The following is a 22,145-nucleotide window of genomic DNA, read 5'->3' on the forward strand; positions in this document are numbered from 1 at the left end:
TGGCTATATTTAAGTATCTCGGGTACTTATTGGTTTAGAATCATCATACTTTGTCAGTTGATGCAAGAATGTCGACCAAAAGTAGGTCATGGTGACCTACTTTTGAATATCTCAGGTATTTATTGGCATAGAATTATCAAACTTGGTCAGCAGATGCATCTTGGGACTTCTAAAAAATGTCAACCAAAATTTAGGTCACGATGACCTACTTTCGACATTTTATGGCTATATTTAAGTATCTCCAGTACTTATTGGCTTAGACTCATCAAACTTTGTTAGTTGATGCATCTTTGGTTTTCCAAGAATGTCGACCAAAAAGTAGGTCACAGTGACCTACTTTTGACATTTTATGGCTATATTTACAGCGAAATACGAAATGGCGGTTAAATTTTCAGTAGCCTGGTGGATAGCTCAATAGGGTATTTAATTTGGTCTAACAAGTATCACATTAGGTTTGAATCTAGGTCACAAGGTTACTCAGGTGTATCATTAGATTTTACAGGTAAATGTGAGTTGATTTCAATGTTGTATGAAGCCACATGTATGTGCCAAAGTGTTATGCAGTAAATACATGCAATACTTTTCTTTAATTGCAAATACTTTTTGCAGAATTAGTGAATGACAACCCCCTTTTCCATTCTTACAAAAGGTGTTGTTAACAAAGTCAGGACATAGTTAGCTCCCCACTTTTCCCACTTAATGGATTATACATAAACAGGCACATAAACTGAATAATATCATAAATACTTGGAATGATATAAATAGCACATATAAAATGTATTAAATTAATTATGATGAACATTTCTACACCCTTCAAATTTCTCTATTCATATCTGTTACTCTCTGAAAAAACTGAAATTTGAATTGATAAAGGGCTTGTTTTACAAAAGAAATTATGGCTAAGACTAGATGCTCTTGCTATTTATTCTATTCTTTACCATATTCAATTCTTATTTTATTCTTTCATATTTTAAAAAATAACATAGAGGCAAATATTAAAAGCATCACAATTACAGATTTCTTCACTGCTAGGAGAGTTAAAAACTTTTAGTTTATATATATTAATTATTTTTAAACCTATATTAATAAATCTAGCAAAACTATAAAATCAAAAATCATGGATAATGAGATTTTGACATACAACAAATAATGAACTCAAAGTTTTGGAAAACCCAATGTATTTGAATGCTGAATTAAGCAATGTTAAGCAGTTTAATCTAAGACATGGGTGCTGGTGCTATTGTTTACTAACATTTGTCTAAAAGAGAAATTTTACCCTGTAATATGAAATTACTTGTATGTTAATTATGAAAATAGATTACAATGGGTTTTTATAATGGAAGTGACAAGACTTGATAGCAATTAGGAAAGATTAGGAAAGATAGTGTGCAGAGGATATATGCATTATTGAAGCGCTGGAATACAATTTTACTGAAAAAAATATTTCAATTAAAGAAAATTATTTACTGCATAAAACTTTAGCACATACATGTGGCTTCATACAACATTGAAATGAACTCACATTTACCTGTAAAAACCAATGATACACCTGAGTAACCTTGTGACCTAGATTCAAACCTAATGTGATACTTGTTAGACCAAATTAAATACCCTATTGAGCTATCCAGCAGGCTATTGAAAATTTAACCGCCATTTCGTATTTCGCTGTAAGTATCTCCGGTACTTATTGGTTTAGAATCATCATACTTTGTCAGTTGATGCATCTTGGGTTTTCCGAGAATGTCGACCAAAAAGTAGGTCACAGTGACCTACTTTTGAATATCTCAGGTATTTATTGGCTTAGAATTATCAAACTTAGTCAGCAGATGCATCTTGGGACTCTGAAAAATGTTGACTAAAATGTAGGTCACGATGACCTACTTTCGACATTTTATGGCTATATTTAAGTATCTTAGGTATTTATTGGCTTAGAATAATCAAACTTTGTCAGTTGATGCATTTTGGGTTTTTCAAGAATGTAGACCAAAAAGTAGTCCTAATTTGCTAAGAACCATCAAACTTTATCAGGTGATGCAACTTGGGTCTTAGGATACTTAGGGTTAGAGGCTTCAAATACAAGTGATAGGTTGTACAATTTATCAGAAGAGCGTTTCAAGGCCCTTGGGCCTCTTGTTTCCTATCTTTAGGGCGCCATACAGTGGAGGTGCAGTATGCGGGACGACAGATTGATGGCAGTCCGTTCTATGTGGATGTATTTGACCTGGCCATGATCAGAGTTGAACATTTCAAACAGGGTGGAATTGGACAAACAGCTTCCTTTGACAGTAAGTTACCTTTTATTTCGTTTTTTTTTATAGAAATCATTTTATCCTCATTCTTTCAAGAATTAAGCTGGCTTGATTATAAAAGAACACATAACAAATACCACAAAATCAGGAATTTTCATTGGGTATAATCTTTGTGGGAGCGAAAGGAAAACTGGGTTCATGGGGATTTGAATTTGTGGATGAAGAATTTTTGAGGGTTGGTAATACATGTACTAGTGACATTTTACATGTTGTGGTGGACATGAATTCATTCTTTTCTTTATACCTCAAAAACAAAAAAAATCCCCACAAAAAATTGTGATTTCACTGTACCTTGTGTATTTTGTGTACATTCTAAGAATCAGGTAAATTAACATTTAATAATTTTACATTTTCAGTTGACTTCAGTCAAGTGGGTGTTCAGGACTACAGTGTGGTTATTAGGAGCCCCACAGGAAACATTATAGACTATAATTCTACCAGCTCTTACTCTGATGTGAGGAAGGAGATCACTTACGTACCAACAGAGGCAGGACAGCACGAGATCTACATCAACTACTGCGGGTTTGAACTTCCAGGTAAAAGTTTTTGTTATTTTAGTTAATCTAATGTGTTGGACAACTTCTGACTGGCACCTGGATAAATAGTTATCCCCTCAATTACAACCATTAGCAGTCATGATGAAGGAGGCTTCTGCATTATACATGAGATGTTGATACAAAGACTGAAAATGGTCACTGTAAATTGAGTTGCCATCACTGTAACTACAAAAATTTAAGTTCCAAAGGCATTCTCAAAGTTTTCGTAAAATCAGATTGTATTATTTAGTATAAAGTATCAAAAATCCTTGTTATATGACTTTTCTTTGGATGCCAACACATTTAAAGTAAAACTAATGACCTTGACATTGAAGTTTGACTTGCTTTTGAAAAGCTTTATCCCAACTTTCATCTTGGCAATAACTTATGAATTGTAGGTGCTAAAGGCTCTCATATTTCAGGTGTATTGCAAGTGATAAACCTTTCTTTGGGTACCAACATTTTTTACCTCATGACCTTGACCTTAAATTTTGACATACTTTTGATCATGAAAGACTACTAGTGTGCCCCAGCCATGGCATCTGAATAGAAAGTGCTAGGGATTTCAAAATTTACTTGTGTAAATCCTTGTGGCAAGCCATTTTTGCAGGTTTCAACATTTTTTGAGCTTCTTTGCTATTTGATATAAATTTATTTTGAGATGGACTAATTTGATTGAAAAAAAACAGGAAACATCCATAAAGGTTTTTAGCTCACCTGAGCTGAAAGCTCAGGTGAGCTTTTTTGATCACCCGTTGTCCGTCGTCCGTCCGTCCGTCCGTCTGTAAACTCTTCACATTTTCAACTTCTTCTCAAGAACCACTGGACCAATTTTAATCCAACTTAGTACAACGTATCCTTAGGTGAAGGGGAATTTAAATTATTAAAATCAAGGGCCAAGACCCCTTCCAAGGGGAGATAATCAAGAAAATACAAAAATAGGGTGGGGTCATTAAAAAATCTTCTTCTCAAGAACCACTGGGCCAGAAAAGCTGAAACTTATATGAAAGCATCCTGGGGTAGTGTAGATATTAAATTGTTAAAATCATGACCCCCTGGGGTAGGGCGGGGACACAATAGGGAATCCAAGTTTTACATAGAAATATATAGAACAAATCTTTAAAAATCTTCTTCTCAAGAACCACTGGGCCAGGAGAGCTGAAACTTATATGGAAGCATCCTTGGATAGTGTAATATTAAATTGTTAAAATCAGTAGGGTGGGGCCACAATAGGAAATCCAAGTTTTACATAGAAATATATAGAACAAATCTTTTATAATCTTCTCAAGAACTACTGGGCCAAGAAAGCTGAAACTTTTGTGGAATCATCCTGGGGTAGTGTACATATTAAATTGTTAAATCCAAGAACCCCGGGGGTAGGGCGGGGCCACAATAGGAAATCCAAGTTTTACATAGAAATATATAGAGCAAATCTTTGAAAATCTTCTTCTCAAGAACCACTGGGCCAGGAGAGCTGAAACTTATGTGGGAGCATCCTTGGGTAGTGTAGATATTAAATTGTTAAAATCATGACCCCCGGAGGTAGGGCGGGGCCACAATAGGGAATCCAAGTTTTACATAGAAATGTATAGAGCAAATCTTTAAAAATCTTCTTTCAAGAACCACTGAACCAGGAAAGCTGAAACTTATATGGAAGCATTCTTGGGTAGTGTAGATATAAAATTGTTAAAATCATGACCCCCTGGGGTAGGGCGGGGCCACAATAGGGAATCCAAATTTTACATAGAAATATATAGAACAAATCTTTAAAAATCTTCTTCTCAAGAAATTCTGGGCCAGGGAAGCTGAAACTTTTGTGGAAGCATCCTTGGGTAGTGTTGCTATTAAATTGTTAAAATCATGACCCCGGGGGTAGGGCAGGGCCACAATAGGGAATCCAAGTTTTACATAGAAATATATAGAACAAATCTTTAAAAATCTTCTTCTTAGAAACCACTGGGCCAGGAAAGCTGAAACTTATGTGGGAGCATCCTTGGGTAGTGTAGATATTAAATTATTAAAATCATGACCCCCAGGGGTAGGGCGGGGCCACAATAGGGAATCGAAGTTTTACATAGAAATATATATAGAACAAATCTTTTAAAAAGATCTGCATCACCTAAATTACTCAGGTGAGCGATGTGGCCCATGGACCTCTTGTTATATTTTTCCTGCACGGTCCAATTGGAATTATTTTAGTGTTACCAACAAGAATAAATGTAGCAGTTATACCTGACAAATAGTACGTGTCATTAATTGAACATAAAGAGCCACCTTAAAAGCTTTCCATTGATGAATTATTTGATAAAGTCCAGGTTTGATTCTATCATAGTTCTTTTAAGGTTAGTTCTCAACTTAGCTACATGTAGGAAAAAAACAACATCGTCTGTGCATGCTGACTCATCATCAAAAGTTTACCGACTGAACACATCTGGTATATGACAGAATAATGGCAGACTTAATATCACCAAAGTCTATTGACCAATGATACACTCAAATATGATGTACAGGCAATATGTCACCATTAGATGGGTTCCCTAGATAACTACTAATGTGAATTGATGTTAAATTGATTGTGGTGTCTGAATGTCCCCTTAAGAGCTGTCCCATCCATTACATGGTTCAGTTGACCCACCCCTGTACAATACATCCTCCCACTAGACCACTGTACTCACTCCCAGGTTAACAATGGCAGACAGTAGGTATAATCTTATAATTTTTTTATGTTTAATTCGAAATTGATTGATTTGAAAAGCTTATGTCTGTTTGTCTTATATAATAATTTGATGATGATGGGAGTAATTTTTGTTATTCAGGTATTTGAATTTTTTTCTGGTCTGTCTCTTACTTTGCATACATGTATATAAACTGATTCTTTTCACTTCTGACATGTTTTGACATTTTTTTTAAGAAGGCATTTAACAAAGCCTGGAAATTTTAATACTTTGAAGGGTTTTTTTTTTCATTACACTTTAATGTCATTGCTACCTGTTCAGTCATAAGTATTTAACCTGATTTCATGTTAATTAATTGAGAGTACATGACTTACACTTAATTCAGGGGATTCCATAAAATGATTTAAAAATTAGAATCACCTCACTAACTGGCCAGGTCAGTGATAATGAACTTCAACCATCAATCTGTCCAACTAAATTCAACTAGAGCCATTACGAACATTAAAAATTAGCATTGAAATGTCTTGAACCCTATAATTGCCACTGCTTTGATCACTTTGTCATTAGCTTGGACAGTAGGAAGATTTTAGACAACTACGGAGGGAGCAACCTTCATAGGATACATATTGATGTAGTTATTACAAGCTAATTCAGAGAATCACTTAATACGGAAAAAAAAAGAACATGCACGGATCTTGGGGGGGGGGGGGGGGTGGTTTGACACTTGGTGGGGTGACACTTTAAGAAGGGCGGGTGGGGCTATAGGGAGTTATGGTGTAAAATTTCATTGCAAAATTTTAAAACATCTTGGGAGATTGCTTGGCAATGAAAGTTTTACACACAGACAGAATGTAGAATGTACGACCTTGACCTTTGACTTCAAAACAAAAAGGGGTCTTCCTTAGGAGTTGTGATTTAAAATTTCACTGTAAAAGCTCAAAGGCTTCTCCAGATACCGCACAGAAAGAAAGAGTTAAAACAGACAGAATTTATTACCTTGACCTTTGACTTTTTGACCACAAAATCAAAAGGGGTCTTTTTAGGTCATAGGGAGTTGATATGCAAAATTTCATTGCAAAAACTCTTCTTAAAAAGTCTTTTTTGGCTACATTAAATTGGTGAACATATCAATGATCAAGCAGCATCCAGTGTCTATTTTAAAGTAAATACAAGCCATACCAGGTCCAAATTCTGCCTGAAACAGAAGGTATGGGACAAATTCTGTTTGCAACATTTGGGCCAGGCATCTTATTGTAAATAGATGAACAAGATTGACTACCCAAGATTACCAGGTAGATTTTCTAAACTGTATTGTCCTTCTCCTGTTGGTTACAATACTGCAATGAGTTATATATGAATCTATTGGGGTTATAGTTACCTGGACAGAATTTTATAAAGGAGCTTCGGTTTGGTTCATATTATAGTAATGTAAAATCATATTATGAATAATGTTCGTAAATAGCTAGTGTACACAGGACGTATTTGCACTATAGATACTGAATTTACTACATCTTGACATCATTTCAGTCATTAATAGTGCTTCTTTAAGTTTAAAAAAGTAGGCATTAAAACTGATTCAGAAGAATTTTCTCTGTTCCAAGCACTGTATCAAATGCACTTAGTGTCACATCATTATCTTATAGCTAACAAGGCTGACAACAAGAGCAGTTAAAAGGGACCGTTTTTGTTATAGATGGTGCTTCAAATTTTTCAGTATTCCATTCAGGCTTTTGTGTACATATTTGCCTTTCTTTGGTTACACATTCTGCAGCCCACACAAACTGGTTCCCTCTCTCAGAAGAATTATACTAGGCGGGCTGAGCCCATTGACAAATATTACCCAGTATCAATAGGTGTGGGGGAGACTGATATTTTCAAAATACCGATAGAATTAAAGTCAATAATTTGCTGGGTACACTGTGTTTGCAAAGCTTAGGTGGCCATGAAATAGTATCGTTGATTTTCACAATGATTTCCTTTAAAATATTATTTCAAAATTCATTAAATTCAAAAAATTTTAACTGCATAAGCTAATTTGAAAATGCCTTAAGTATACAATTATTAAATGAAAATATGTGTTCAGTTTAATTCATTAGTACGTACAACTATCTAGCGTTAAAGTTTTTAATAATTAAAGGATTTTATAGTAATATTCCATGAAGTGATTTTACAATTTATTGTGGGAGAATGCTTGTTATGCATGCATGGTTGGATATTATAATCCATATCATCCATTTATAGATTAACTTAAACCTTGAAATCGTGCAGAAGTTTTAGTGAAAATTATTAATAGTGATGTTTGAATATGGTAATTGATCTTCAATGTCCCATCACGACTCATCATCTCCATACAGTCTCTACTCATTTATAGTTATGGAATGTTTACACCACTCTCGGAATTAATTTCTCTCCCGAGATACTCCCTGTTTGCTAATGATGACAAAATATTAATCCATGCTTAAGTCAACAGGAGCTGCGGGACATCTTGTGAATGCGAGGTTTTAAATATCCACCGTGTCTCAATAACAGACACAGAAATCATTATAGGCTTTCAAATCAAGTCGGAGGTTTTTATTAATATTAATGATTTTAATCTGTACAACCTTGGTGCTATGTAAAGCAATATAAGCCAAAACTTATTGCTGCAGCCTTCACAGAGAATATTCCAAAGGCAATGGATCCCTTAAATTTCTGTCTTTATTAAAAGTTGTTTGTTGAAAGGACCTGAAATCTAAGCAAAATATTGATTCTCTGTGGTTACTTTTCAGCGAATATACAATAGTGTTGTTTACGGGATGTTTTATAACAATGAAAACTTCTGTTGCACTGTTTCATTTTGGATAAAGAAATATTCATAGAGGTGTGGATTTACTTTCATGAATTATGCTGATTTTATTTAACTTCAATCAGTATATTTGTACATGAATGAATCTTAGCCTACAGTGTTAAACCCTTCCAACGGAATTTTAAAATTTAGCCAATGTGTGGGAGTCTAGAGACTTAAATGTGCGATTTAGACTTCTGAAGTTTTATAAAAGAGAATGTGTGTGCAGCTCTTTGAGCACAATTGGATTTACAAATGTAGTAATAATCAGATGTTGGAATCGGTGAAATTTAAAACAGGTTTTGAATGAATGTGATGTGTTAGGCTCCTAGTCAATTAAAACCTCAGATAGTGTACTGTGGATGTGCATTTTGAAAGTTCTGACTGTACAGTCATAGAATGGATTTTCTGATTTGTGCATGCTAATGTTGGAATGCAAAATTAAATTTTTGGAGGTAGTGAATGGAAAGCATTGATCACATTAAAGCAACAAAGTAACTGGATGAACATTTTAAGTAGATCTTTAAAACTGGATCATTATATCAAAGTTGGATTAAAAATAGTTCACTCTTGAAGAATCTATCAGGATTAGATCAGATTTCCTTGCATGGCAGACTAGAAGATTGTTTTGAACCTTGTGCATTCAGCCATGGGGTAATCCTAATCAATGGTCATTGAAGTACTGTTCTCTTTATCAATGTTAAACTTCTATGTTTGGCATATTGTATCATAAAGCCTTATCATGTTGCACTGAATAGGACAAGATAAGAACTTCTGATAATCATATGATTTACAGGTCATGCCTAAAACAAAAAAAATCTGTTGCAGTATTAAGTTTATTAGTCTGAATTAGTGGACGTTTTACTCTTGATTTGAACAAGTATAACTGTTAAGTGATTGAGTAAGATTCTCAAAATGGAAGTAGAGACTGATTCTAAGGAAGTTATAGAGATCAGTGTGGATAGTGTGCTTGGAGAACTGCAGAGTGTCCTCAAAGGGAAGATCCCAGAATCAGACTCCTCCAGCGAATCAGAGGAGGATGTTCCTACAGCGAAAGGTCCTCAAAGCCCTCAGGAGGAGAAAGAGGGTCATGTGTGCAATAATAAAACCGATGAAGAGAAAATGGTGGAAAATTCCCCTGTTAGTCCTAAGAGTTTTATGGATAGGCCTATCATTTTCAAGTCTTCCATTAAGAAGGACCCAGGGTCAAAGCTTCACGACCAGTTGGTCAAAGAACTGGGGTCAGTGTTGAAGAAGAGAAATAAGGAAAATGATTTTGGCCCAGTTAAAGAAGAGGAGAAAAAGGTGAAGGATGTCATGACAAACAACAACAGAAGACCTGGACCTCTTAAATTGAATAACAGTGTGTTTGCAAACAAAGCTTTACTGGCACATTTGGAGAATCACCTTAAAAAGTCCTTACACAAGACTGATGTTGCTGGAAAATCAAGGACCAGCATAAAGGACTCTAGTTTTAATAATGACTCCTCCAATCTCCCTAATATTATGGAATCTTCCATTTCTGGTGCTGCACAGTTTGGGGTGAAGTTAAGACATACACAAAGGACATCAGAGGGGGATGGAGTTGAGATAAATGGGGAGCTCTCTCCAAACTCTTCACATACATCTCCTCAGAAATCTAGTCAGTCTGAAGTTTTACTCCAGGCAAGAGCCTCTCTTACTAGTACTCCACAACCAAGTGTGCTATCCCAGAATTCATTGACTTCTAAAACTGAGAAAGTGGTGGTACTGCCTCAAAATTCAAGGACGACTAAAACTGATAAAGTGGTAGTACCATTGAAGAATGAAGTGGTTGCTACCAGTGTGAGTAGACACATTGTTTCCCAGTCAAGTAAAGCAATAAGTGTGGTTTCTAAACAGACTTCACAGTCCGGTGGAAGTGTCTATCATGTATCATCACTGAAGAGAGATGGGAAGCATTTGACTCAAATATCCATAGGTGGTAAGAATTGTGACTCAAGTTAAAATCCATACTGGGCAGGGTGAACGAAAAAGTCATTTGTAAAAGTTTCAGAGATATGTTCGTTTCTCAGTTATTCCCACCCCCTATCCCTTTTAGTGAAGTATGTTGGTTGAAAGTTGCCACCCCCTCCCCCATCCATCCCCACCCCCACCCCCAAAGAGAATTAGAAAAAAAAATCAATGTTAAAGAAAAGTGAAATCCATAAATATTGGATTACTTTTGAGAACATTTTGTGCTGAAAATTAAATTTTCATATTTTGATGTTTTGAAATTTTCATGTTATTGCCATTGAAATATACTTTTGTGGTCTGAGAGGCATTTACTCCTTGGTGAATTGGTATTTGCAATTGATTGTCTTTGTTATTCTGACCTTTCTGGGACAGACTAGGGTAATTATAATGAGGCACTGTTCACAGATAAAGTTAACATGGTGAGTAGTTTTCACATATCCCAGAGTTCCACACATTATTCTCTGACCTGTGTGCCAGTGTTGACTTCTTTTTGTTCCTATGAATATGAACAGGATGTTTGACTATGGATATAGAGGTAAAAAGTGGATGTATTACAGATTACATGACACCTCAGGTATTCATTCTTTTTTGAAGATGATTCATCTTTTTAATCAGATTTTTAGGTCTAATAGTGAAACTTTACTGTGCATAAGACATGCAGACCTTTAGTACATTTTATATCCCTGCATGACCTTTCCATTTGCCCACAAACCAAATAGCAGGTATTGTCTGACAAAACGAGGGGTAGAGTAAACTTAAAGTGAAGCTCAGCATATGTGATATATACAGTTCACATCTCAGAAGATGTTGAATCCAATTTGAAAAGTGTTTTTTTTGGGGGGGGGGGAGGGGTATGGTGATTATATGAAATTTAACAATTGTCTTTGATTTCATAGAAACATGACACTAAATTACTTATTTTTTTGCTGTATTGTAGGCTGTCCGGTCATTCACACCATTGATGAGGGAGGTCTGCCCTCGGCCTCCGGCCCCGGTCTGTACAAAGGTCAGGAAGACAAGGAAGCTGTGTTCTATGTGGATGTGGGCAAGAGGAGTGGAGATCTGGACATCAAGGTGGAAGGTAGGTGGAGAATTAAACAGATAATCTTGCTATCTTCAAGAGATAGAGATATAGACTTTCAACTCCCTTCCACATATCCATGGTATTTGAGATAGTTAAGGTAAGGTTTGCGTTTACAGGGAGATAACTCTTGCGAATCACCAAAGCGTTTGAAACAGGCGAATTTAAACCAGCGATGCTAAGCATCTCGGTAACGAATTTCCTCTGTCATACTTGATGTTTGTTGTCACTTATTGTTAGGACTAAAAACAAAGGACGTTTTCGGGAGAAAGTCTTATAAAAAATCAAAGCATAGGAATCTTAGAAGCCTTTGAGATTAGCGTGATGCATGTGGATGGACCAATAAAGGAGGACTTGTTTATTTTCGATACGGAACGTGGCAAGTTGCACGGCCGTTCCGATCAGAAGAAAGTCATTGGCGCATTGTGCTGTTGTGTGTTTATCGCTTCACCACTACACTAAAATTTTAAGTGAGAATTGGAAAGAAAAAAGAAAAGACCTGAGAGTATCCTGTAAAGTATTATGCTATATGCAGTCCGAACAGGGAAGAAAACACGGTGCATTTGACCATGTCCAATGATGATGTCGACAGTTTGATTGTTGACAGTATTTTCATCAGGTAATTATTTAACTATTCATTTTACTGAAAGTTATGAATTATCTACTGACTACGGATTTTAAAACGATGAATAAACGGTACAAGAGGATGTCAGGATGTAACTAATATCCCAACATTGCCAAAAAATAAAAATGCATTCATTTAAGAAATTATGAAAAATAAAATCCTTGCTTTTTACGCCTAATATTTGTAACATTATTGGAACAGGTATTCAATTGTTACCTTTTTAAATGAGGTTTGATTTTAATTAATATCTCATTTTCTAATTAATAAAAAAAGAGATACAGATTGTGCATGACAAAAACATTAATTTTCTTGATCAAGCATTTGCATTTCACTAATTCAATCTGTAAATTTTACAATAATTTCACATTGATTCTTTATTGATTAATATATTGTAAATTTATTCATTTCATTAAGTGAATGAAATTCCTTATGCAATTCCAAAAATGCAATTCCTTAAATGTTATTGTAAAAATGAACACATATGATTTCAGATCATGGGTCATTAATTGGAATAGATAAGAACAAAAAAAAACTTCAGTGTTTCCTTAAAAGATTTGTGCCATCAATCAAAGTAGAGGTCATCCCATATCAGCTCAAGAATATTAAAGAAAGTTGGATGGATCAAGCTAAGATGTTGAACCAGACATGGCAAAATCAATGGAGATTTGGAGAAGAACTTCTGACTTGTTATACCCAATGCATATTTTTATATGTCTATAGATTACAGAAGAAAAGTTAATGTTTAACAACATCCTATCTAGTATATACATGCTGTTTTCCATATATTTAGAAAATATGTGTATGTGATGATTGCAGTGCATGCTCTGTTTGTCCATCTTTGAATTTGTTTTCAATAAAATAAATGTATACATCATAGGTATTATTGAAGGTTGCTTTTGTCTATACTTACATGTAACAAGTTTTTTAAAAGGGTTTGTAAAATTGCAAGGACATTAATACATGAACAATTAAGATAAATATTTTTATTCATTAAATTTTGTTCTTACCAGGACCTAATATGCTCAAATAAGTATTTCTGAAAACTGATGAGTTGTGTACATAAAGCTGCAGTGAACATGTATAATTATATCTACTGTAACAGTTTAAAACATGACACTTGGAAATTGTAAGGTTGTTAATTTGGTAGGAGTGATAAGACTAGTTTAGTAATGTACTAAAATTAAAATCTTTCACAAGTACATGTAGTTTATTTTAAAATTGTTTACATTTATGATCTTTTAATTTTCTTCTTTATTTTGATTTTAAAAAGGAGAAAATTTTGTTATATTTAAATTATTATTTCATGGATATCAAGGAGATACAGTGCAGTATATTATCACTGTAGCATTGTTTCTTTTTTCCTGTTCTTGACAAATATTTATGACAGTGTTATGTCATTTTGCAGATTTGCCTTTTCTCTGAAATCAGAAGTACTCTGTAAACTCATAAAGTATGAATTGATGTCACTTAGAATTCATCTTTATTTTGTTCTGTCTGATATTTCAATTTAGTCAGGACATTAATCCAATGATTGAGCTAATGTCCATGAAATGTAGAAATAGGCCATCTTTAAAAAATGTTTGGTTGTCGGCCTCTCCAGACCGACTGACTAAAATGACCAGACTGAAAACTTTTTTTCAATGCAGGGCCATATTTTTTTTCTTTTTAGTTTTCTTATCCCCCTTAAAAAAATGTTGTTGAAGATTTTCTCACCTACCGACCCAATAATTTTACCCTGAGTCAAGAGAGGGCAAACAAACATTACTTTAAAGGTAGCATTTTACTCTTCGAAGTAAAGAAATCATTTATTTATAAAAACAGCAGCTTCGTGGATGCAATTTACAACATTTCACTCAAAAAATGGCATAAATGTATAATGACAGTCACCAGCCATAACTGAATAAAGATATTTTGCTACAAAGATGTCTAGAAGTTACTACATGTTGGAATAACTAAATCAGCATGAGGTCAAATTCATAGGCTTTTAATTGGTTTAGTTGCAACATGTTCTGAAGTATGTTTATATACATATACATGTACTTCTAAAGGTGTTGCAGTATAATTCATGGACAATTTCATCAGAATATTCAGATGTAAAGATTGCCATAAATACTAGAATTCTTCCATGGAATAAATTTTTAGACCATCATGTGGCACAGGAGGAGTTTTATTTTGAACATATTTGGCCAATTTATGCCTAAAAACAATATAAAAAATAACATTCAGTCTTTAACATTCACCATGACAAGGTGATATCTTGTCTTTAAAAGTGTAGAAAAAGCCTCATTTTTATGTTCCGAACCCATAATATAGCCCGTTTCCATGGAAATTATATTGGGGACATACATATTTTTTTAGTTCAAATTAATGAAAATGATCAAATTAATAACTTCATGGATTTTGATGGAATCGGTAGATATGTAAAACGTTGATTTTTATATTTTGTTGCCATGGCAACGGTTTCACTTTATAAAGGAAAATTGAAAAATCTTCTTTTTTACCCAAATTTTCACATTTTTGATAAAGGAAAATTAAAAGTTTAAATAATAGAAGCATGAATTATACTAATTCAGGTCATTTTACTTATAAAAGTTTGATAATTTATAAAATAATTCAATTTTTTCAATGAAAATAATATTCGAGGTGAAATATGAAATACGTTAAATTTGGCGTCTTTTACTAAAAAATTGGGACGGGCAATATCTTTGAAAATCATATTAAATGATGAAGCTAATCTCCCTGAATAAATTGATATATAGCATGTGTGCATATTAAAAAAAATATGAGTTGGAGGGAGACGCAAACCTTACCTTAAGTGTGAGATACTGAAGTTTATCTGTGCTGAAATTCAATTCTAATACAATGTAAGTTCAAAGAAACTTGCATAGAAAGATGAATTGATTTGGGAGGGATGTTAACATATGGTCATGAAAAAGACTTCTTATAATATAATACATAAAACAAAAGGGTTCTAATGTAAAAATAAAATATACTTGTATGTTTTATTTGCATTGCAAAGCAATGCCTATAGAATCTTGCATCTATCTTTAGGCCTAATGATATTGCTATCTATTATCTATTTTGTTCCTAGGACCTAACTCTATTGCCAAGACAACAGTAGAGAGAGCTGGGGAGAAATTCATTGTGAACTATACACCAGTAGAGGTGGGCATCTTCAACATCGGTATTCTGTGGAACGGAACTCCTATTCCAGGTAAAATAAAAAAAATCACTGTTGGCTTTACTTGTATACATGACTGTACACTATTTATTTTGAGGGGTAAGTTTTTGCTTCGAAAAAAAAAAATATCGTTTTATAGGTGTAAAGTATGGATCCATTTCATTTAAGATAAAGTGTTCTAATTTGTACTTTTCATACAATAATCCTTTTTTATGAGGAGTTAAAATAGAAAAAGATAAATTGTCAATTTACAAGATTTTATGCGATTGTTTCCCAATTTTCAACAGTCTCGAGCACTTTAGGGAAAAATTATGTTGAGCCACCTATTCATTTACACACCCCATAAAAGTACATTTTTCATCTGAAAGGTCGATTACTTGATCAACATTTTTGACAGATAGTTTCCCTGACAACTTCAGAATGTGAAAATATAAGATATGATATCCGATTACACAATCTATGAACTTATAAGATAGGATTAAATCATTGAAATTTTTTTCACAAGCTCAAATCTTAAAGTGGAAAGTTTGATAACTTTCAAAGCTTTACAAATGGATGATACTATTTCAGGAAGTCCATTCCACCCTAAGGTGTTTGATCCCCGTAAGGTGCGGATCTCTGGTGGGTGGGCCCAGTATATGGATGGTAACGAGCGCGTTGGTCTGGTGGTGGGGGAGGAGAAGAGACTGGTATTTGACATCTCTCAGGCCGGCCCAGGTAAGTAAAAAAAATCATGTCCAGGGGACTGTGTCATTTGTTTTAAAGGGAAGATTTATGTGCAATTCAAATTTTTTACAATAAATTTTTGTTTACTGTAGAAGTACTTTTTTCCGCGTGGTATTTTCCGCGGAAATTTGTCCAAGCATACTTAATATAAATGTAAGGCATTTAGTGACAGTCTAAGAAATCCACATAATTTTCTACCCGCAGATTAAACAGAAATTGAAATTCTGCGGAATTATGACCCCGTTGAAAAAAGTATGTCTACAGTACCTTAATATTAAATTATTTAGGAAAAATTTTACATGCAGTTGGATAGCATGTTATTTTTTTTAAGAAAAGATATTTTGTGGGAATTTTTTTTTTGCTGTGATATATTGCAGGTCATCATTAAGAATTCAAAGATACATTTACATGTAATTAATTTACTGTTTTGCTCATTAATGTATACAGCGTATATGAGTCAGAATATTAAATTACTAAAGGTCTACATGACTTTGATTTCAGGATCTCTAAGGGCTGAGGTAGTTGGACCTGGCTCTACAGTCCCCGCTACTGTCACAGACAGCTATGGTCAGACATTAGTGGCATTTGTTCCCAGGGAGGAAGGTAAAAAGACCCCCACCACACCCAACCCCCCAATTTTTTTCTGAGTATAAGATTGATGAAATTAGAAGAATTATGGTATACAATGTTTGCATTTTGACCTCACTTTAGTGTTTTGTTAAAAACTGCCACCATCAATGATCTGATGAAATTTTTAGGCAGTTTTATTTCCACTCTTCATGACAGGAGTATAAAGTAACTATATTTTTTTCAAGACAAATATTTTTAAATAGTCCCTTAGCCATTTTCCTATTTCATACTTGCGTGCCATGTCTTTACATGTACATATACTTACACAGGCAAAGAAATAACCCTGTTTTGAAATTTCTAGGAAACCATTACATTCATCTCTACTGGTCGGATGTGGCCCTCCCGAATTCTCCGTTCCTCGGCTACGCCGTCCCAGCATTCTCTGATGCCAACAAGGTCATCCTGACTGGGCGGGGCTTGAAGGAGGCTACCGTCCGCGAGGAGGCGGAGTTTGTGATTGACGGATCTCAGGCTGGACCAGGTAAAGGATTTTTATTGGGATATTTATTATTTGAAGCCGTAGAGATTTTTTTCCAAATTCAGTACTCGATAGTTCATTATACCTGTACCTGGTACTAGTATGTCATTTATTAACTGAAAAAGCATGTCATATTTATAAATGAAACCCTTATAAAGACTTTCAATCTATGGTGATTTTTTTTCATAGAATTAATATTTTAAGTTTTTTTTTAATTAGGGTCAGAGTGCATGATATGTTATTCAAATTTCTATACAATGGTTTATGGATTGGTTAAGGATTTACTATTTTATTGTATTATTAATACTTATAACTTGCATATATGGTATATTTTAACTAGGGTATTCAGTATGTAGAAATGCCTGTGAATGCTCCACATAAAATGCAGACACTGCATGAGGAAAAATATATTAAAATTTGGTTCAGTCTATAGCATTTCTGGTAGCATTTTGCATGTGAGTAGTTAATATCAACAACCAAGCAGTAAGTAAAAACACTCTCATGGGGAATTTGTTTGGTTTATTTTTTTTTTATTTGTAGAAGGTGGCTAATTTTCCAATGCTTTTTGTTGTGTATTCTCTGCTAAAAATACAAATGTGAATAAAATTTTTATCAAAATGCATCTCCATAGATACAATTTTGTTGTTATAATATAAATGTATAGGTAGAAATAACTGTAAGAAAAAAGAACTAAATCAAAGATACAACTATTAGTAGATTTTTTTGATGTTGAAAATGCACACTCCCTTTATGTTGTGCATTCTGTACAGAAATATCAACAACCAAACAGTAAGTAAAAACACTCTCATGGGGAATTTGTTTGGTTTAATTTTTTTTTATTTGTAGAAGGTGGTCTTTATTGCCGTGGTTAATAAAAATAGAAATTTCTGTTTCCCATTGCTTTTTGTTGTGTATTCTCTGCAAACCTCTACAAATGCAGTCAAGGGAATAAAATTTTTATCATCAATCATCTTTATAGATTATTTTGTTGTTGTCCATTTAATAGTATTTTTAGGTAGAAATAAAAAAAAAATGTGTAGTATTTAATAAGAAAAGCATATGATCTGGTTCATCTGTTTGATTTTTTTTAGAACTAAATCAAAGATACAACTATTAGTAGATTTTTTTGATGTTGTACAATGCACACTTTGGTTTAACTATAGAGTAAATAAAAAGTTGCACTCACTTGTGAAATTTGTTCTCTCCGTTTTTAAGTAGATTTGTTTTACAGAATAGTGAATAACCAAGTTTTAGCATGATGAAAAACCAATTCTGAGAGTCATTGATAGTTAAATGTTTAAAATTTCTTCATAACCATGCATCTATAAATTTTTATCAGATAAGGTTCAAGATCATAAATAAATACTGCATGGGTATTTTTTTTTTTTGTCTTTGAAAGGAAAGGATCCCAATTGTTTCAAGAAATGGGACAGTCCTCCCTATTTAATATTTTTAAAAAATTAAGGTGCAATATGTAGAAGATTCAAACTTATTTAATCCAAATTAGCCTAGGATTTGGAGTTAGCATTGCAGCTTCAGTGAGAGTTGGAAAGAGGACCTTTCTCATTCAACATGAATTTTTATTTAAATTAATTTTATTCTAAAACCCTATTAAGTGGTTTAAATGAATTTGCTTTAATTTAAATTTTGACCTGATCCAGCTTATAAAACTACACATGTACATATGAACACATGTGTATGCCTTAATTTTGTAAATAGAAAAAAAAAAGATTTTTGAGATTTTTGCTAGTTTTAGTCAGCTTTTAAACACATATGTGCACAATAAACCTAATGCTTTGCTAACCCCCTACCCCACCCCCTATGAGTTAACACATCTACAAAAAAAATTGAAAAAGAATCTGAGCTGTAAAAACAAAAATTAAAATCATATTCATCATACATGTATAATCTATAAATTAAGTTGGTTGGTTGACCCAGAAGAAAGGGAATGTACAAGTACTAGATGCTTCATTTCAAGTAAAAAAATATAATTATATTAAATGCAGTGTTCATGCTTTCTTTCCTTCTAAATCAGGTGCCCCAGAAGTGACCTTGACTGGAGTAAGAGCAGAGATCAATGTCAAGGTCGTCAATTTAGGCGGTGGCAAACACAGGTGTACCTATGTCCCAGTGGTGCCAGGGGCATATCTCCTCAACATCACATGGAATGGCCGACAGCTCAGGGGGTCACCGTACAAAGTCAATGTCATGGGAACGTTCTACCCCAATAAGGTCAACGTGTCAGGTGAAGGTCTCCGAGGAGGAATTCTGGGTAGAAGTATGGACGTGGCAATAGACACGAGGAAAGCTGGCCCAGGTACCTTAATGTTTATTTCTGAGTCTCAAAATTTACAGTATTAATTTGATAAATTTCAATGACTCCAAAAACCTTTATTTTGGTAGAGGACTAAGCAAATAAGCACCACATCAAGATTTGTCTGGTTGACAGCTGTATGGTTGTGTTTTTTGTCTGTTTGATGACTAAAAGATTGTGTCTTTGTTTGTGTAGGCGAGTTAACAGCATACTGCATGGGTCCTTCTAAAGCTTCATACTGTGAGCTACAAGACAACCATGATGGAACATTTATACTAAAAATCAAACCACAGGAACCAGGCAAACATGTCCTACAGGTCAAATATGGAGGAGAACATGTCAATGGTAAGTGTCAAACTCAGTGTTAAAATTTTAATTATGTCCCTTTTCTTGTTCTCTAAAGGAATGGTAAACTTAAAATTGCGTTTTATAATTAAAAAACAAATTCTTTGTAGGAAGCCCATTTGTGTTGAAAGTTAATGCACAACCTGATGCTAGCAAAGTCAGAGTTACGGGCCCTGGTGTGGAACATGGTATCCTAGCAACATACCAGAGTCGATTTATCGTGGAGACAAGAGGAGCCGGAGCAGGACAATTAACTGTCAGGATAAGAGGTCCCAAAGGTAAATACAAGGAAACATTTACCCGGATTCTATTACAGAAGTTGTGTCATATGTTTATTTAACAAGTTTCAATTGACCAAAGAGGATAGGTAAAATAAGGAAATGATTGAATATTCCAAAGATTTCAGGAAACTTTTATCTAGTATCATTGCAAAATTTTCCTGTCTGTATAAATGAAGGAAAATTTTTGAATATACAAAATAGAAGTATGGGTTTATCTTTTGTATAAAAGAACAATGTTCTCAAGAATTGCAGATTTTTTTTAGGCCCTGAATAAAATATTTGTTATATTAAACACAACAGTTATTTCAAGGAGAATCAGTGTCCTGGTGTTATAAAATAACATCTTTTTAGTATACAATCCCAGGGGAAAAAAAAACAAGGCTGTAATTTTGTTGAGGAATCTAATCCAAAAATTAAATAAAATTCAATCGTGCATTTAACAGAATCTAATCTAGTATATTAATCCAGTATATTAAAACTTCTCTCCTGTTTTTTTTTCCTGTAACAGGTGGATTCCAGGTGGAGATGTACCGTGACAGTCAGCGTGATCGTACGATCCTGTGTCGGTACGATCCCACCGAGACCGGACTCTACATCATCAGTGTCCGTTGGTCCGGAGTCGACGTCCCCGGGTCTCCGTTCCAAATCCACATAGTGGACACGCAGCAGGAATTAGAGCAAATCCTTCACGACCAATCCTTCTCTCATAGCTCCGTAACTCCACGATCTTACGCTCAGTGGAGGGAAGAGATCTAAACAGGTGTGGATCTAAAGAGGTGTGGACAATATTAATATGGACAGTAGAGACCAGATCATACCACTACAGCATAATATTGTGAGATTATACAGAAAGTTGTATTAGGTTTATACTTGATCTGAATTTTAAATATTGAATTTTTGATATACAGTTAAAAAGTATATGTGATATATATTTAATATATATACATAGAGATATAAGTGGACTGTTTCTACATGATAAAAAGTCTTCATTGTACGTACGCAATTTTCACATTCCAGATTCATAATATTGTTTAAAAATCAAAAAAACTAGTGCTACACATATGATATTACTCATTGATTTTTAGGAATTTTCATTTTTTATTCCCCATGCAAGTGTTAAATGTATTTATATACCCCCTCACCTGGGCTCAGGTATGTGTCTAGGATGGGTCTAAGATATTACCATAGATAATCTCTAAACTGTGTCACTGTAATCTACTTCCTTGTTCAGATGCTAAATATCCATACATATCAGATGAGTAATGCAACCTTTATGATATTCTTATGTCCTGTAAACATATCAAAGTGCATTTACTTGTCCTCTATATATTCATATTATGTTTTCTAAAATGAAATATATATTCTATATACATAAGCATATTGCTATTTACCAAATTTTTTTCTTGTTATAGCATTACTTTTTTCATATTCAATAAAGAAATGAGATTTTATTTCCTTATTTTTTATTTATATTTGCAAAGGACTTAAAACTGCCGATTTTGAAAGTGGGGGGGGGGGCCAGCCAGATAAAAATTTTTTTTTACTTACCTGAAAAATTTGACAAGCAAGGAAAAAAAAGGAAAATTTCAAAGAATATAGCCATTTTTTCAGTACTATATTTCCTTCATATTATGGAAATTGTAGAGTTCAGCCTGTGTTTTACAGTATTCAGATGTATAATTTTACTAAATTATGCAAATTTATACAAAGAGGGTATTATTCAGGGTATCCTCCTTTTCAGCTATCTTTCAGTAAGATATGACACAGTAGGTGCTTGAAGATCAAGTGCATGGAAGAATCACTTCCCCCTCAAACACTTCTGAAAAATAGATTTTCACCGTGTCCAAAGTTTCCTACTCTTTTAGTGGTTAGAGCATCTGCTCTAGAGTCGCGAAGTGAGGAGTTGATCCTTACATTGTGGGTTCAAATCCCACTGTGGGACGTGGAGACCGGTCCTGCAGATGAGACTATATAAACTGAGGTCCCCTGTTGCAGTTGGTGCTGGCACGAAAAAGATCCCTCCCTGCTCAATTGTTGCAGGTGACAAGTATAGGTCAGAATTTGTTGCCCTTCACTGGCAAATCGTGGCGTCTCCATACGAGTGAAAAATTCTTGAGAGGGACGTTAAATAAAAAACAATCTAGT

The 22,145-nt window shown here is 34.1% G+C and overlaps 1 protein-coding gene across 4 annotated transcripts in view; it reads left to right on the top strand.

Annotated features, from left to right (window-relative positions):
- LOC134230094 (filamin-A-like) overlaps positions 1-21,451 on the top strand; it is a 48,744-nt gene extending 27,293 nt beyond the window's left edge. For 3 of the 4 annotated variants that reach the window (XM_062711872.1, XM_062711874.1, XM_062711875.1), the window contains 12 exons: positions 2,148-2,285; positions 2,666-2,845; positions 11,277-11,420; positions 15,137-15,259; positions 15,797-15,943; positions 16,454-16,555; positions 16,884-17,063; positions 17,526-17,543; positions 19,096-19,377; positions 19,570-19,719; positions 19,830-19,997; positions 20,509-21,451. In XM_062711872.1, the coding sequence (XP_062567856.1) occupies positions 2,148-2,285; positions 2,666-2,845; positions 11,277-11,420; positions 15,137-15,259; positions 15,797-15,943; positions 16,454-16,555; positions 16,884-17,063; positions 17,526-17,543; positions 19,096-19,377; positions 19,570-19,719; positions 19,830-19,997; positions 20,509-20,756 (1,880 nt within the window). In that variant the 3' untranslated portion in view covers positions 20,757-21,451. The remainder of the gene's footprint in view (positions 1-2,147; positions 2,286-2,665; positions 2,846-11,276; positions 11,421-15,136; positions 15,260-15,796; positions 15,944-16,453; positions 16,556-16,883; positions 17,064-17,525; positions 17,544-19,095; positions 19,378-19,569; positions 19,720-19,829; positions 19,998-20,508) is intronic. The other variant, XM_062711873.1, reaches the window with a different exon arrangement.
- The last annotated feature ends 694 nt before the right edge of the window (positions 21,452-22,145 follow it).

The sequence above is a fragment of the Saccostrea cucullata genome, unplaced genomic scaffold (assembly GCF_032062105.1).
Source record: "Saccostrea cucullata isolate Sc308-1 unplaced genomic scaffold, CSIRO_AGI_Scuc_v1 ctg240, whole genome shotgun sequence".
Lineage (NCBI taxonomy): Eukaryota > Metazoa > Mollusca > Bivalvia > Ostreida > Ostreidae > Saccostrea > Saccostrea cuccullata.